Raw genomic sequence first — 17,997 nt, forward strand, 5'->3', positions numbered from 1 at the left:
GAACTCATAGGGACACCAGTTCAACTCTAGCCTGTCGCTTGACTGGGACTTAGGAGATCTCGGTTCAGTTCCTGGCTCCGCAACAAACTGCCTAAGTGCCCCTGGGCAAGTCATTTAATCTCTCTGTGCCTTAACTCCCTATCTGTAAAATGGGGCCAGTAATACTGCCACTTCTCCTCTTACCCTTGGGCTGCCTTATCTGCTAGGATTGTAGTGTCTTTGGGGCAGGGACTCTCTATACTACAACTCAGATCTATGACTGAGATTTAAAATGAAAGGAAATTGGGCATTCAGCCTTCTAAGCATCTCTGCCAGCCTCCCCCTACGTATATGTGCAGCTCCCAGCACAAATGGTCCCTGGTCATTTGGGGCCTAGCGGTGGTGCTATAATACAGGCCATGACACTCCTCCTTTGCAGGCAGGTCAGTCCACAGCCTTTCATCACAAGTACCTGGGAACTCATTTGGAGTGACAGAACAGTTCTGAGTGCAGGGCACCCTGTCACCCAGCTCCTTGTTTGCACAACACCCATGCCGAGGAGGAAAACAGCTCGTAATATCTCGATCTGAAATTGGATGCTGCTTTCCCCGTTGCGAGTACTCACCACTAGGTTGCTCAGTGTGCATAATACACAGCACCGTCTTCACAGCAGTTTGGAGATTCTCTGATCCTCTGAGGCCCATTTTCCAGACAAAGGCCTTTAGCCACAGATAGATACAGTGGGTTGCCTTTGACCAGATTCATAGATTATAAAACCAGAAGGGGTCAGTGTGGTCATCTACTTGGACCTCATGCATAACACGGGCCATAGGACCTCCCTGTAATACTTACTGTAGAGCTGATCCTTTAGAAAGACATTCAACTTTGATTTTAAAATTGCCAGTGATGGAGAATCCATCACCATCCCAAATCTTGTTCCAATGGTTAATTGCCCTTATTGTTTAAAAAAAAAAGTGTGCCTTATTTCTAGTCTGACTTTATCTTTAGTTTCCAGCCACGGAATATTGTTATCCCTTTGTCTGCTAGATTGAAGAGCTCTCTTATCAAATGTATGTTCCCCATGTAGAGACTTACAGACTGATCAAGTCACCCCTTATCCTTCTCTCCCTTAAACTAAATAGATTGAGCTCCTTGACTCTGTCCTATAAGACAGGTTTTCCATCCTTTCATTATTCTTATGGCTCTTCTTTGAACCCTCTTCAATTTATCCACATCATTCTTGAATTGTGGGCACCAGAACTGGACACAGTATTCCCGCAGTGGTCGCATCAGTACAGCTCCTGTTTATACATCCAAGAATCACATTCGAGAAAGTCTGTCTCAGTCTAGTGTACCCGGGCTCCCACTTTCAAGTTTCTCTTTGTATTCTCCGTGACTGCAGTTAGTTGACTACGTTGTTCTGTAAATATTTCTGTGGCTGTGTCTGCAGGAGGACAAGGGGGAGGTGTTGGGAGATAGTCGGTTACCCGACTCTAATCACCCTTGTCGTGCCAAAATCTCAGAGTTGGGTATCCATGATGTTTATCATCTCCAGATCGCTGCGAGCCACTCTATTCGTGCTTAGCCTCCTGGCCCCTCAGAAGAATCGAAGACACATCTCAACTGGCGTGTTCTCCCTTTGTTCATTGGTCTTGTACCTCACCTTCTATTGGAGGCAGAACTGAGACGTTCTGGAGCGCAAACTCTATTGCTGTTCGAGTCAGAGTGCGAAACTGCTTCGTTACAGCACTTGATCACCATGGCATTCAGCGTAAACTCCCATCTCTGTCCAGACGCGCACACCCTCCCCTCCACCCCCACCAGTTGTGGAATTTTATAAATTACATTCTCACAGCCACAGCTCAGCAGCTCCTGTTCCTCATTAGGCTTAGCAGACTAAAGGCGACAGAGATGCTTTGGTGATGCTGCACAGATAACAGTCTTCATGAGCTCACTGTCTGGGCTCTGGATCCCACTGGCAAATTAAGTAATTGCAGTGTGCAGGGTGGTAAAATTAGAAGTGGTGTGTCTGGCATTATCCACCGCTTCACACGTGTTCTTCCCCGTTCTTCCACCGAGGAGAGAGTTTTAGTTCTGTGGTCGTCAAAATGTAAAGGAGACCTGAGCCTAGTCTAGTTTATTTCACTCACATGCACATGTTCTTCTGTTGATTGAACACATGATATCCCCCCTTAAATGTATACAGCATCTTCCATTCCAGAAGATCCCAAGGCATTTAAAATGCAAACCGACTTCATCTGCCATTCGAAACCAGCCCACCTGTGGAGCGTTCATATAGAGCAGAGGAAACATGGTGTAAGATCTAGCTTACTGTTCGTTCTTTTGCACAGTCCACAGAGCATTTTATTTACTGGTTCGATGTGAGTTAGTGTCAACTGTGCATGAGCTCTCAATGTTAAGTCATTGCTAGCTGGGAAGCAGCACAAACCGAATTTTGAGAATTCAGCACAGTGTGAAGAGACATGTACGTAGGACTCTTCACGTGCAGAGCTGACTTGAAGCAGGGGGGGTTGAACAACTGGTTTGCAACAGGTTGGAAATAAGGAGGCAAATCACAAGCCATGTTTGTGGCATAAAATAAAACCTCGTTAGACACGCTCTTCTCACCATCCTCTCAGGCTTCTTGGCACCATCCTGGGAAAGGCATGAGTTGCAGCTGGCATGCTCGGCTGTAATGGCTTGCCGTTCGGTATGTCAAGCACTAGGAAACAGACGCTCTGAGGATGCTCTTCCCAGGAGATGGCTGGTGCGCCCATTTAAGCCAAAGAAGAAACTGTCCCAGATAGAAAAAATAATCCCTTCAGAGCCTGAGAAGCAAAAACCTGCTGACACTAGAGACTTCCTTTTCACATGTGCAAAGGACCCACCAAAGCAGGTGTGAGCCATGTAGATTTTGAAGGATGGTGGGTACTGTGAGTGTGGGAGGGAGAAGGAAGAGGAACATTTTAGACACGGTGGGAGGAGGGAAAGCACGATAAACCTTTCCCTAGGTTTGCTCAGAACTGTTTGCTCAGAACTTTGTGAAGCATCTGGTATGAGAGTAGATTTGCCACATTCAGGCAAGAAGCAATTCAGATGATTTTCCATAAAGTGTACATTAGCTGGTTTTGTCAGATCGAAGTTCCAGGCCAATCCAAGCTCCAGGTGATAAGCCATGCTGGAAGTGGACCAAGTCTCTGACTACCTGTAGCATCCAACTAAATTGCTTGAGGGATATAGCAACAGTACTCCCAGGTTGGTCAAGAAGGTGACCTATGTAATTTGCAAAATCCTTACTGCATTGGTGAGTGAAACTGAAACAAGTGGTGGACCCGGAACCTATAGAGGATAATCTCTCACATCAGAAGTGAGGTTTTTTGCACAGCGTTGTAAAAGCAAATCTAAATTCTTTCTTTTGAAGACTTGCACCTGCATAAGTGAGAAGGGCACTAGTGGTTAGACACAGTTTATTTTAGGCATAGAGCAACAAACTGAAATGCAGTTGGACTTTGGGTTCAGTTGGATTGTGTGCAGTTTAGCCTCCACATCATGTTGCCTGCAGTCTGGCTCCCAACTTTCATAGATTTGTAGAATCTAAGGCCAGAAGGGACCACTGTGAAGATCTAGTCTGATCTCCTGTATAGCACAGGCCCTAGACCTTCCTCCAAAATAATTTCTAGAGCAGGTTTTTTAGAAAAACATCCAACTTTGATGTAAAAATTGTCAATGAGGGAGAATCCACCATGACACTTGTTATTCCAGTGGCTAATTACCCTCACCGTTTAAAACAAAAAAACAGTACGACTTGTTTCCAGTCTGAAAGTGTTTGGCTTCAACTTCCAGGGATCGTGTTATCCCTTTGATTGCTAGATTGAAGAGCCCATTATCAAATATTTGTTCCCCATGTAGACACTTAGACTGTGATCAAGTCACTTTTCTTTTTTATTACTGTGTTCGGCATAGGCTCTGATGCCTACAGTTGAGTATTAATAGCCACTTTTACAATACTGAGTTCTCCTGTTATGCATGTGTTGCTTAAAGGGACACAGTCAACTTTTAAAATCAGGTCCATTTCAAAAAGAGTTTAAAGTAGCTTCAAATTTTACTCGCACGCAGAGTCCCCCTCCCAGATTTTGCGGTTTTACAATTACCTTTTTCTATTTCATTAAAAGGGTTTTCTCTCCTCTCTTGCTGTGTGAACGACAAGCATCAAACAGCACAGGAAATAGACCAGCTGACTGGAAATATAAGGAAAGCAGTAAAACTAACGACACAAAATGCTGTCAGACGCACAAAGGATAAAGAAATCATTATTTATAGTCGTCTTCAGTGTTACTTGCACCAAGAGTAGGTTAAAAAAATTAATTTCAAGCTGGCAGTGGTTTAAAAAGTGTTTTACACTGACGTCTATGAGAATCAGTGGCTTCACATCTGGCACCATTGGATTGTACGTGTCCTTAAAGTGTGTGAGCGCGTACTGGCTAACTGCTTACTGTACTGAAATCTGCTGCAGCTGTCATCGCTCTTGAGCGGCGACTAGCTTTGTTTGTCAGGTTTATTTTGTTTAATGAGCTGTTCAGGGTGTGCAATAAAACCTGACAGGAGATGTCACCTGCGCGTGTTAGAAAACATAGTGATGATGTGAAACTGATCGTGATAATCGTAAGGAACCTGCAAAGCATTAACGGCTAAAGTCAGCCCTGATATAAACAGAAACAATACCATTGACTTGGGCCCCCATGTGGGGAAGCAAATTGCTCAGTCCTCTGAGCACCTAACATTGGGTAATTGCACGTTCACAGTGTGGTCACACACTTTTCCAGCGCAAGGGACAAAGCTTGGTCCAATGGTTAGGAAGGAAGCCTAGGACATGGGACACCTGGATTCAGTTCTCTGCTCTGCCACAGACATCCCCTGTAACCGTGGGAAAGTCACTTAGTCTCTCTGTTCCTGTAAAATGGAGATAAGAGCACTGCCCTACCTCACAAGGATGCCGTGAGGATAAATACATTCACAACTGCGAGATGCTCAGATCCTGGGGTGACGGAGACCATAGAAGCATAATAGATAGTAAGCCGAACACACTGGATAGTGCTTATTAGATAGTCATTTTTTGTGTTCTGAGATGCTAGTGCGGCTGATTTTTTTCACCCGCCCCCAGTGATACATCGGTCTATACCAAAATATTTCTGCATGTTTCTCAAGGGATGCAGTGGAAGCCCCACTGCTTGAGCAACTAAAACATTGGACCGGACAGAGCAGTGGAGGAATATACGACAGACAATAACTGCACTGGCAGAAGACAGGATGGATCATCGAATCATAGAAATCTAGGGCTGGAAGAGACCTCAAAGTCATTAAGTCCAGTCCCCTGCGCTGAGGCAGGACCAAATAAACCTAGACCATCCCTGACAGGCGTTTGTCCAGCCTGTGCTTAGAAACCTCCAATGATGGGGATTCCACAATCTCCCTTGGAAGCCTCTTCCAGAGCTGAACTGCCCTTAGAGTTAGAAAGTTTTTCCTACTATCTAATCTAAAGCTCCCTTGTTGCAGATTAAGCCCGTTATTTCTGGAGCTACCTTCAGTGAACATGAAGAGCAATTGATCACCAGCCCTTAACGTATTTGAAGACTGTTATCGGGGCCCCCCTCAGTCGGCTTTTCGCTAGACTAACCTTTTCTCATAGGTCAGGTTTGTAAACCTTTGATCATTTTTGTTGTTATCTTCTGGACTTTCTCCAGTTTGTCCACATCTTTCCTCAAGTGTGGTGCCCAGAACTGGACACAGCACTCCAGCTGAAGCCACACTAGAACCAAGTAGAGCGGGACAGTTAATCCCATGTCTGCACTCCAGTTAGTACTGTAGCTCTTCTCTTCCATCTATCCCCTCTACAGTGTGTCTGGATCCCTGCTCTTATGCACCACGAGCGTTTTATTGGGGAAGGAGGGAACTTGCAAGATTTTATACTTCACTATATTATTGTTAACGAGATGCTGCTGTAATACACCTAGTGCCCCACCCTGAGATTAGGGCCCCACTTTGCTAGCACTGTACAAACTTAGAGCAAGAGACATTCCTTGCTTCAGAGAGTTTGTCATCGAAACAGACAAGACAGAGTGCGAGAGGAAACAGGGACTTGCCCAAGGTCACTCAGCAGGTCAGTGGCAGAGCCAAGAATAGATTCCGGGTCCGACTTCCTATACAGGGCCCTGTTAATTGGACCAGTTGTCTCCTGTCTGCTGCAAACATTCCCGGGGGAAAACTGGTGAAGCGTTTGCAGTGCGCAGTCATACCGGAATCACTTGGGGCAAAGCCATGTGTCACGCAGAGCCAGACGGAAACACACTGTAGCCGAGGACAGATGAGAGAGCACTCACTTTATCTGTGCGTGGAGCTAAAAATTCTCTCTCTGGTATTGCTCTGTTGAGCACTTGGGACCGTAGCCAACGTGCTGTTTTGAGCCGTTCATTTTCCTAGAATTGGTTATGTTGTCCGTGGATGTTGATTGGTTTCATGGGCAACAAGATGGGCTTTTGGATACCTCCTTGGATTCAAAATAAATGTCCTTGCTTGTGTTTACTACTTGAAGGAGCAGTGAAAGTGTCCAGCCTTTTTTGCTGTAGCTTAAAGAAAAAATCCCACACTTGCCTACAACCGGATTTTCTGTCTTCATGCCCTGTGATTTAACATTTGTCTGCCTCTTAAACCTTGTTTACATGAAGGTTTTTTGTCCAAGTCTCTTTAGGCGAGACTCAGGCCCTTTGACTACAGTGTCATGTAGCCTTGCTCTGAGCAGGGTTAGATGCCAGTAGCTATTATTAATTTTATTACGGCAATGCCTAAAGATCCCCAGTAAGATCAGGGCCCCATTGGGCTAGGTGCTGTACAAACGCAGAGTGAGCCCAGAGGAGCTGAAATGAGCACGGAGCAGTGAAGTAACTTGCACAGGGTCATGAGACAGGTCAGTAGCAGAGTGGGAAATAGAACCCAGGCTTCCTGAATCCCAGTCCACTGCTCTAACCACTGAACTTTGGGGAGAAGGTTGGGAGATGCACAGTTAATCTCCACGCCAGATTCCAGTATGGAAAAGGTGAGTAAAATGAGAGGAGACATAGCCAGGGAGATGAGATTGGACATAGGAAGGACAGGGGGGACGGACACAAGGAGGCCCGAAACATATAGTGCTACTAATGGGAGACAGGATAAACGACATACATTAGGGTGCTTATACACCAATGCCAGAAGCCTAGGTAATAAAATGGAGGAATTGGAGCTCTTGGTCCAAGAGCTGAAACCAGATATCGTAGGAATAACAGAAACGTGGTGGAATGGCAGTCACGACTGGAACACAGGTATGGAGGGGTATGCACTGTTTAGGAAAGACCCGAACAAAGGTAAAGGTGGGGGGGTGGCATTGTATGTCAATAGTGCAATAAGCTGTAAAGAAATAATAGTTGATGGATTAGATAACACAGAGTCCATCTGGGCAATACTCACACTGGGTAATAGTACTACTAGAGCCTCTCCGGGGATAGTGCTTGGAGTGTGCTATAGACCGCCGGGATCGACCCAGGATATGGATAAGGAACTATTTAATGTGTTTAGAGAAGTAATTACTAATAGAAACTGTGTAATTATGGGGGACTTTAACTTCCCAGATATAGATTGGGGAACAAACGCTAGTAGCAATAATAGGGCTCAGATGTTCCTAGATGTGCTTGCTGATCAATTCCTTCATCAAGTGGTAGCTGAACCGACGAGGGGGGAGGCCATTTTAGATTTGATTCTGGTAAGTAGTGAGGACCTCGTTGAGGAAGTGGTAGTAGGGGACAATTTGGGCTCCAGTGATCATGAGCTAATTCGGTTTAAAATACATGGGAGGAGTAACAGAATTAAGTCAAAGACTAGGGTTTATAATTTTAAAAAGGCCAATTTTAACAAATTAAGGGGACTGGTAAGGGAAGTGGATTGGGCAAACGTATTAATGGATCTAAAGGCAGAAGAAGCCTGGGATTACTTCAAGTTAAAGATGCATGAGCTGTCGGAGGCCTGTATTCCAAAAAAGGGAAAAAGATTACTAAACAGGAGATTTAGACCGAGCTGGATGAGCGACCGACTCAAAGGGGAGATTAGGAAAAAACAGAAAGCGTACAAAGAGTGGAAGAGGGGAGGGATTAGTAAAGAAACTTACCTTAGTGAAGTCAGAGAATGTAGAGATAGAGTGAGAAAGGCCAAAGGCCGTGTAGAGTTGGACCTAGCGAGGGGAATTAAAAGCAATAGTAAGAGGTTTTACAGCCACATAAATAGGAAGAAAGCAAAGAAAGAAGAAGTGGGACCGCTGAAGACTATTGCCGGAGAGGAGATTAAAGACAATCTAGGCATGGCGCAATATCTCAATGAATATTTTGCATCTGTGTTTAATGAGGCCAATGAAGGTATTAGGGATACTAGCACCACTACAGAGGGGCATTCAGGATGGGGGATTACCGTATCCGAGGTAGAAACAAAACTTGAATGCCTTAATGGGGCTAAGTCGGGAGGACCGGACGATCTACATCCGAGAATATTGAAGGAATTGGCGCAGGAAATAGCAGGCCCATTAGCGATAATATTTAATGAATCTGTAAACTCGGGTGGTCCCGTTAGACTGGAGAATAGCTAATGTGGTTCCTATTTTCAAGAAAGGGAAAAAAAGTGATCCGGGTAACTACAGGCCTGTTAGTTTAACATCTGTAGTGTGCAAGGTGTTAGAGAAAATTCTGAAAGAGAAACTAGTTGAGGACCTGGAAGTTAGTGGCAATTGCGATAAATTACAACATGGTTTTACGAAGGGCAGATCGTGCCAAACGAATCTGATCTCCTTCTTTGAGAAAGTAACGGACTTATTAGATAAGGGAAATGCGGTGGACCTAATATACCTGGATTTCAGTAAAGCGTTTGATACTGTACCCCATGAGGAATTATTGGTTAAACTAAAAAACATGGGGATCGATATGAAAATCCAGAGGTGGATAAGGAATTGGTTAATGGGGAGAATGCAGCGGGTCGTATTAAAGGGTGAACTGTCAGGTTGGAGGGAGGTTACTAGTGGAGTGCCTCAAGGTTCGGTTTTGGGACCCTTTTTATTTAATCTATTTATAACTGACCTCGGAACCGATTGCAGGAGTGGGCTGATAAAGTTTGCGGATGATACGAAGGTGGGAGGCGTCGTAAATTCGGAGGAGGATAGGGATATCCTGCAGGGAGACTTGAATGAGCTTGTGAATTGGAGTATCAGAAATAGGATGAAATTTAATAGTAAAAAGTGTAAGGTGATGCATTTGGGGATGACTAATAACAATTTTAGTTACAAGCTGGGGACGCATTGGTTAGAAGTAACGGAAGAGGAGAAGGACCTAGGGGTCCTCGTAGACCGCAGGATGACTATGAGTCGACAATGCGACGTGGCGGTGAAAAAAGCCAATGCTGTCTTGGGATGCATTAGGCGAGGTATATCTAATAGGGATAAGGAGGTCCTGCTTCCGTTGTACAAGGCGCTGGTGAGACCTCATTTGGAGTACTGTGTGCAGTTCTGGTCTCCCATGTTTAAAAAAGATGAACTCAAACTGGAACGGGTGCAGAGAAGGGCCACTAGGATGATCAGAGGAATGGAAAACCTGTCGTATGAAAAGAGACTAGAGGAGCTTGGGTTGTTTAGTCTGACAAAGCGAAGGCTGAGGGGGGATATGATTGCTATCTTTAAATATATTAGAGGGATTAATACAAGGGAGGGAGAAGAATTATTCCAGCTTAGTACTAATGTGGATACGAGAACGAATGGATATAAACTGGCCATGGGGAAGTTCAGGCTTGAAATTAGACGAAGGTTTCTGACCGTCAGAGGGGTGAAATATTGGAACGGTCTTCCGAGGGAAACGGTGGGGGCGACGGACCTGTCTGGTTTTAAGATTAAGTTAGATAAATTTATGGAGGGAATGGTTTAATGGTAAAACATAGTAGTCAAGGAAAACCAAGCAATGGTAGGTAAATAGTATAATGGCTGACAGGGGTCAGGCTGGAGACTCTTGCCTATATGCTCGGGGTCTTACTGATCGCCATATTTGGGGTCGGGAAGGAATTTTCCTCCAGGGCAGATTGGCTGAGCCTCTGGAGGTTTTTTGCCTTCCTCCGCAGCATGGGGCAGGGATCTCTAGCAGGAGGGTCTCTGCCGATTGAAGTCACCTAAAACAGGATTGGGGACTTCAACAGCAGAGTCCAGGGAAGGGGTAGGGACGGTTTTATGGCCTGCAGCATGCAGGGGGTCAGACCAGATGATCATAATGGTCCCTTCTGACCTTAAAGTCTATGAGTCTATGAACTACCCTGCCACTCGTTACAGTCACCCCAAGTATGCCAAAGCCCCACTCTGCTCGGTGCTGTATAAACACAGAACAGAACAATCCGCCCTGCCACAAAAAGCTTAATCAACTGAGACGAATCCACGCTAGACTAATTGTTGGCAGAGCTGACAAACATTTCAATTGCCGACCCGCATCTTTACGTGGAGAAACGTAGCGTCTAGTGAAGTCGCGAGAAGGTCGTGCATTGCAAAGTTCCTGCGGGAGCGATGTTCAGAAAGAGATTTTCCTGCGTAGGGAAAAGGAGGCTTCGACATCCCAGTACACTGCCCTTCCGTAGCTCTTCCACCTCATTGTACAAATGTGAATGAATCTTCGACACCTCTGCCAGACATGTGGCATGATCCCCATTTCATAGCAGGGGAGGTTGGATCCTGGCTGGAACAGCCAGTCATGCTGGAGAATGCTAACAACTCGGTGTGAGTAAGAAGCTATATCTGGCTAGAGTTAAGGAGTAGACATTAGAAAGCGTGCTGGTTTTGTTTTGTTTGTAGCCCTTTCGAATCTCTTTCAGGCTAGCTTGAAATCACTTGGATCTCTGTTCTTTGTTAATAAACTTAAGTTTTACCACAGACCAGCTCAGTGCTGGGTATTAAAGGGCCGTGTCTAACCCCAGCTGAGCTATCAAGCTGTTGTATGGACTGGCTCTTTGGAGACATCGAAGTTGGTGTTACCTCTGACACTGTTCAGCAAGAGGGACCGGATGCTGCAGGGGAGACAGTTTTGGGGAGACTCAGAACTGGAAGGGCTTTTGGGGTCACTGTGCAGAGGAGTAACTGGGTGATGAAAGTGCAGGGGGAGACCTTTATTCTGTGGACAAGGTGCTGGTGTCAGGGCTCAGTAACAGCGTATGGGCACCTGAGGTTACCGGGCAGGTGTTAACAGACCCCCCCCTTACTGGTCTGAGTGCACCCCCAAAGCATCACAAAGGTGCCGACTTGCCCAAGGTCCCAGTGAGTTGGTTTCTGCAGCCTTCCAAGGGAAACGGTGGGGGCGAGGGACCTGTCTGGTTTTCAGATTAAGTTAGATAAGTTTATGGAGGGAATGGTTTAATGGAAAAACATGATTTTAGCCAAGGAATACCGAGCCATGGCAGGTAAATAGTATAATGGCTAACAAGGGTCAGGCTGGAGACTCTTGCTACATGCTCGGGGTTTTACTGATCGCCATATTTGGGGTCGGGAAGGAATTTTCCTCCAGGGTAGATTGGCCGAGGCCCTGGAGGTTTTTCGCCTTCCTCCGCAGCATGGGGCGGGGATCGCTAACAGGAGGGTTCTCTGCCAATTGAAGTCACTAAGCCACAGGATTTGGGGACTTCAACAGCAGAGTCAAGGGAAGGGGTAGGGACGGTTTTGTGGCCTGCAGCATGCAGGGGGTCAGACCAGATGATCATAATGGTCCCTTCTGACCTTAAAGTCTATGAGTCTATGAATTGCTGGGGCGTTTTGCTTTATGGGCTTGTGCTCTGACCACATATAAGCTATGCCATAACGGGTGCAATTGTATGTGTTTGTTTTCAGGGCTAACACTGGAAAGGGGTCAGGGGAAGCCATGTTGGAGAGGCTGGTGGGAGGATTAAGGGGATCATGAATGTAAATGTGGAGAAAGGAGAGGGTAAAAGAACTTCTTGCAGCCCTGAGCCTCTCCCAGCGCATGCCACCATGCACCTCCTGGTCCTGACTCAGCAAGGCACTGAAGCATGTGCCCAGCTCGCTCAGCATGTGATTTGTGCTGGCACAGGTTTCGGTGCCGGACTGAGTCTATATCTGGAAGGACAGCCACACAAATAGCACGAGTGAGAAGAGAGGCCATGTGCCTGTCTGCCCTCTGGTAGAATTGCTATAGAGAAGATGTGTCTGTAAGTAAAGGGTCTCCCCTTCCCTTCCCAGGATCTGAAGAAGTACGGCGCGACAACGGTAGTGCGGGTCTGCGAAGTGACCTACGACAAGACTCCCCTGGAGAAGGACGGCATCACAGTAATGGTACGTAGCCTCTTCAGGGCTGTTGATCCTGACCAGAGTGTCCCCTTTCTAGTAGCCCCTTTCGGTCTCTCTCCCAGAGTTCGGGGGTGAGCACCAGCTGCTGCGGGATGCTTTCGAATCTGGGCACAGCCAGCCCTCCGGAAGCCAGCCTGTTACAGTGCAGGGGAGATGGGCTAGATCGGTTCTCCTTACTTCTCTGGAGTAACCGTACACCCTCTCTCCTCGAGCGCCACCTCCGCTTTACCAGACAATGCCCACATCCTCCCTTTCCAACGACAAACCACAGCAGAGCCAAGGCCACGCCGAACCCTGCTGGGGTTCAGAGCAGCCCAGCTTCCACTTGGAGCCGAAAGAGGCAGGCCACACCCAGGCATTGGGCCTAGACGGCTAGTCACAGCCTGAAGTAATAGTGCTGACGTATGTACCCTGTGATGGGAATGATTGGATCAGATCCCTTCGCTGGGAGCCTTTTCTCTACCCAAGGCATTGATGCCCAAGATTAGGCAGTACCTGTTGGTCCCCGTCTCTCCCATATGTTTGTTTTGTAAATATTTGCTTTGTTGCCATCACAGACCCTTCCAATAATTTCTCAACCAGCAGTTGCCTTTGGAGCTCACGGCTATTATAGCTTCCTTGAAGTGGTAAAATGATAGGAGCGTTCAGTTGCTTTGTGACTAAAGGCTATAAAGATACTGATCGCTTTAAAGGGGAAAGGAATAAACCAGGGGTACCCAATTATTTTTTGTCAAGGTCCAAATTTCTTGATCAAGGTATAGTCAAGGTCCAGACTCCAGAGAAAATAATACAAAAATAACAACAATAGTGATAAGTAAATAAAAAGATCACGGTCAGTTCAAAAGCATCTGGCGGTCCAGATTTGGCCCGCAGTCCACCTATTGACTATTCCTGGAATAAACCCAGTGTCTCATCATCAGCTGCTGCCTGGTATCTCCTAATGTGCGCATGTGTCTCCGGGAGAACATACCACTGTAATAGATACGTTGTTACCACTTCTGAGAGATGGATGGAGTGATCACTGGACTGGAAGCCAGGAACCCTGGGGCCGAAATCTCTCCCCTGTTATGATAGTATAGATCCAAAATGCACGCACACGCACATCCCTGCAAGAGTAAAAATAATGCAGGCAGAAGTCCAGCAGCAGAGTGGGGGCTATCCAATTGATTGCATTAATGCAGCATGTACGGTTACTTGCCTTGTGCACAGGTGGCGTATGTGTGCATTCAGTGCAAGCAGCTCATGGCCCTCAGAGACTGAGTACGGGCTCTTGAGACCAAAGTGGCTGAACTGGAGGAAGTAAGGGAGACAAGGAGGTACATAGAGGAGACATAGTAGAGCGGTCCTATCCTCAGTCTCACAGCCTCTGTGTTGTTGAGGAGGATGGAAGTCTCGAGGAGGAACATGAAGCTGGAGCGGAGGGAAATGATCCCATAGTTGGGATCCTCCTTCCAGATGATGTCATGATATCCCCTCGCACTGATTAATGCCTGGTATTAAATGAGGATAGTGATATAATAGGCATCACAGAAACTTGGTAGAATGAGGATAATCAATGGTACACGGTAATACCAGTGTACAAAATACATAGAAATTACAAGGTAGGTTGTGCTGGAGGGAGGGGGAGTAGCACTATATGTGAAAGAAAGCATAGAGTCAAATACAGGAAAAGTCTTAAATGAATCAAACAGTACCATCGATTCTCTATGGATAGAAATTCCACGCTTGAATAATAAGAGTATAGCAGTAGGAATACACTAACGACCACTTCACTAAGATGGTGACTGTAATTGTGAAACACGAAGGGAAATTAGAGGAGCTACAAAAACAGAAAACTCGGTAATAATGGGTGATTTCAACTATCCCATATTGACTGGGTACAGGTCACTTCAGGATGGGATGCAGAGAAAATTTCGAGACACCATTAATGACTGCTGCTTGAGGCTGCTAGTCCTAAAACCCACAAGCGGAGAGGCAATTCTTGATTTAGTCCTAAGTGGCTAACGGCGCCGGGCCCGGAGGTGAATATAGCTGAACTGCTCGGTAATAGTGACCATAATGTGATTAAATTTAACATCCTCGTGGGGGGGGAAATAGCAAAGAAACCTACCACAATAGCACTTAACTTCAAAAAGGGGAACCACACAAAAAAGAAGAGTCTGGTTAAACCGAAATTAAAAGGAACAGTCCCGAAAGTGAAATGCCTGCAAGCTGCATAGGAACTTCTGAAAAACACAATAATAGAGGCTCATATTCCATGTATTCTCCAAATTAGAGAGAGAGAAAAAAACAGTAAGAGGATCAAAAAATGCCACTGTGGCTAAACAACATTGCCAGAAGCTCGGAATAGGCAACAGGGGATGGATCACTTGATGATTGCCCTGTTCTGTTCATTCCCTCTGAAGCACCTGGCATTGGCCGCTGTCGGAAGACAGCATACTGGGCTAGATGGACCCTTGATCTGACACAGTATGGTCGTTCTTATGTTTTTAACATAGCAAAGAGTCAGTTGGAGACAAAAAGACATCTTTTAAAAATTGGAAGCCATATCCTACTGAGGAAAATAGAAAAGAGCATAGACTCTGGCCAGTCAAATGAAAGTATAATTAGGCAGGCCAAAAAATAATTTAAAGAGTAACTAGCAAAAGACACAAAAACTAACAGCAAATTTTTTTAAGCGCATCAGAAGGCAGAAGCCTGCCAAACAATCAGTGGGGCCACTGGACAATCGAGGTGCTGAAGGAGCACTCAAGGAACACAAGGCCACTGCGGAGAAGCTAAATGAATTCTTTGCAGCTGTCTTTGTTGCAGAGGATGTGAGGTTGATTCTCACACCTGAGCCGTTCTTTTTAGGTGACAAATCTGAGGAACAGTCACAGATTGAGGTGACAATAGAGGAGGTTTTGGAACAAATTGATAAATAAGTCACCAGGACCCGATGGAATTTACCCAAGTGTTCTGAAGGAACTCAGATATGAGATTGCAGAACTAACAACTCGTGGTACGTGACGTATCGCTTAAAACAGACTCTGTACCAGATGATTAGTGGATAGCAAATATCATGCAGATTTTTTAAAAAGGCTCCACTTACAGGCCGGGAAGCCTTACTTCATTACCAGGCAAGTTGGTTGAAACCATACTAAAGAACAGAATTATCATACATCGATGAACACGATAGGTTGGGGAAAGTCAACATGGCTTTTGTAAAGGGAAATCACGTCTAACTAATCTATTAGAATTCTTGGAGGGGGTCAGCAAATATGTGGACAAGGTGGTCCAGTGGCTATAGTGTACTTGGACCTTCAGAAAGCCTTTGACAAAGTCCCTCACCAAAATCTTGTAAGCAAAGTAGGTACTCATTGGATAAGAGAGAAGGTCCTCTCGTGGATCAGTAACGGATTAAAAGATAGGAAATAATGGGTAGGAATAAATGGTCCATTTTCAGAATGGATAGTGATAAATAGCAGGGTCCCCCAAGGATCTGTACTGGGCCCAGTGTTGTTCAACATATTCATAAATGATCTGGAAAAAGGGGTAATCCAGTGAAGTGGCAAAGTTTGCAGACGATACAAAACTACTCAAGATAGTTAAGTCCAAAGCAGACAGTGAAGAGTTACGAAGGGATCTCACAACACTAGGTGACTGGACAACAAACAGTCAAAGAAGCTAACAGAATTTTAGGAACCATTAGGAAAGGGATAGATAATAAAAGACAGAAAATTCATCCTGCCACTATTTAAATCCATGGTAAACCCACACTTTGAATACCGTGTGCAGTTCTGGTCGCCCCATCTCAAAAAAGTTATAATTGGAACTGAAAAATATTACAGAGAAGGGGAACAAAAATTATTAGGAGTACGGAACAGCTTCCATATGAGAGATTAAAAAAGACTGGCACTGTTCAGCTTAAAAAAGAGACAACTAATCAGGGGGTCATGTCATAGAGGTCTATAAAATCATGAATAGTAAAGTGTTATTTATCCTTTCACATAACACAAGAACCAGGGGTAGACTAATGAAATTAATGGGAAGGAGGTTTAAAACAAGCATAAGGAAGTACTTCTTCACACAAAGCACAGTTAACCTGTGGAACTCATTGCCAGGAGATGTTGTGCAGGCCAAAAGTATAACTAGGTTCAAAAGAGAATTAGTTAAATTCATGGATCCATCAATTACTATTACTCAAGATGGTCAGGGACACAATCCTATGCTCTGGGTGTCCCTAAACCTCTGAGTGTCAAAAGCTGGGACTGGACGACGGGGGATGGATCACTCGTTAAATTGCCCTGTTCTCTTCATTCCTTCTGAAGCATCTGGCACTGGCCACTGTCAGAAGACAGGATACTGGGCTAGATGGACCACAGGTCTGACCCAGTATGGCCGTTCTTATGGAGTAACCTTCTAGACTCTGATGCTGTTAGTCCACTTTCACACAGGTTTGTTTGTGCAGAATTGGTCCTCTGAGTTCTAACCCAGACTCCTGATGCTTTCGATGGCTTCAGGCAAGACACTTTGTCCCTGTGTGTGTGTGTTCCCATCTGTAACACGGGATACTGATCTACTTCCCAGGGATGGGTGTTCTGAGGATTAATTAGTTAAGTGGTCCTAATGCTTTTTGAAGTTGAAAAGTGCTACATCGGATTCGGTGCTAATTATGCCAGGCTCCACTCAGACAATTCCCTCTTCGTGCTCAGTGCTTGTCTAAACACAAATGTGCCTGTTTAGCAGTGCAAGTTCTGTGTGTCAACCAGGCCTTAGTCATAGCGAGACAGGAGGGACCACAGTTCATCTCTGCCTGAGGCTCCCTCTCATCAGTTGCACAAAACTGATGCAGTAGAACCTGGCTCTGTGATCCTCTCGCAATGCATCAGAGGGAAATGAGGACTAAAGCTCCCTGCCAGTACTTGGAGAGGGGAAGAGAGCTCAGATTGCCTGACCCCAGCTTGCTTGAATGCTTAACTCTGCCTGCGTGAGTATAGTGCTCTGGTTAGATTTCTAACCTCATGTATTCTTTGGAATGCACATTGAAAACTAGACTGGCCCAAAGGTATGTGAGATGCAGTAGGGACCAATCCTGCCCTGACAGGGAGACTGCCCAAGTCTTTACCAGTGCTCGGTTCCAGGATTTTATACACTTGGCATGCCAGTAAATGTACGTTCCTTTGTAATAGTTGAATCCCTGTATAGATGCTGCTATGAACCTCCAGAGTCCACTTTCCTTGTGACCACGAAATGTACAATTTCTAGAGAGATTTCAAGCCCTAAAAGTTTAATTGAAGTAACCAAAGCAGGAGCGATCAGAACTAGAACTTGTGGCAGCGTCCTCTGTTTCCTTTGGGCTGTGCAGTCCCATTCTGAAATCTGTGTAACGGGGGAGACGTTAGTGCAGGCCTTTTCTCTCGGCTGTCTAATGCTAGGTGCAAAGAGAAGGAAACTGAAGCTCTGGAAGCCTTCAGGGGCTGGTTGTGCACTTATCCATTTGTAACATCCCTGGCTTTAACCCTCAGAGAGGGGGACTTGTGCAGACAGGCTGCACAGATGGCACGTGCTAACGTCGGGCAGCCTGGATTTCCCTGTGAGCTCTAACTTGCTTCGCATCAACCTCAGCTCCTCTCTTTCAGTGT

The 17,997-nt window shown here is 45.6% G+C and overlaps 1 protein-coding gene across 5 annotated transcripts in view; it reads left to right on the plus strand.

Annotated features, from left to right (window-relative positions):
• The window catches only part of PTP4A3 (protein tyrosine phosphatase 4A3), a 168,579-nt gene that overhangs the window by 132,710 nt on the left and 17,872 nt on the right, over positions 1 to 17,997 (plus strand). For all 5 annotated transcript variants that reach the window (XM_054017280.1, XM_054017284.1, XM_054017281.1 and 2 more), the window contains one exon: positions 12,266 to 12,358. In XM_054017280.1, coding sequence (XP_053873255.1) covers positions 12,266 to 12,358 — 93 coding nt within the window. The remainder of the gene's footprint in view (positions 1 to 12,265; positions 12,359 to 17,997) is intronic.

The sequence above is a fragment of the Malaclemys terrapin genome, chromosome 2 (genome assembly GCF_027887155.1).
Source record: "Malaclemys terrapin pileata isolate rMalTer1 chromosome 2, rMalTer1.hap1, whole genome shotgun sequence".
Taxonomy (NCBI): Eukaryota; Metazoa; Chordata; order Testudines; family Emydidae; genus Malaclemys; species Malaclemys terrapin.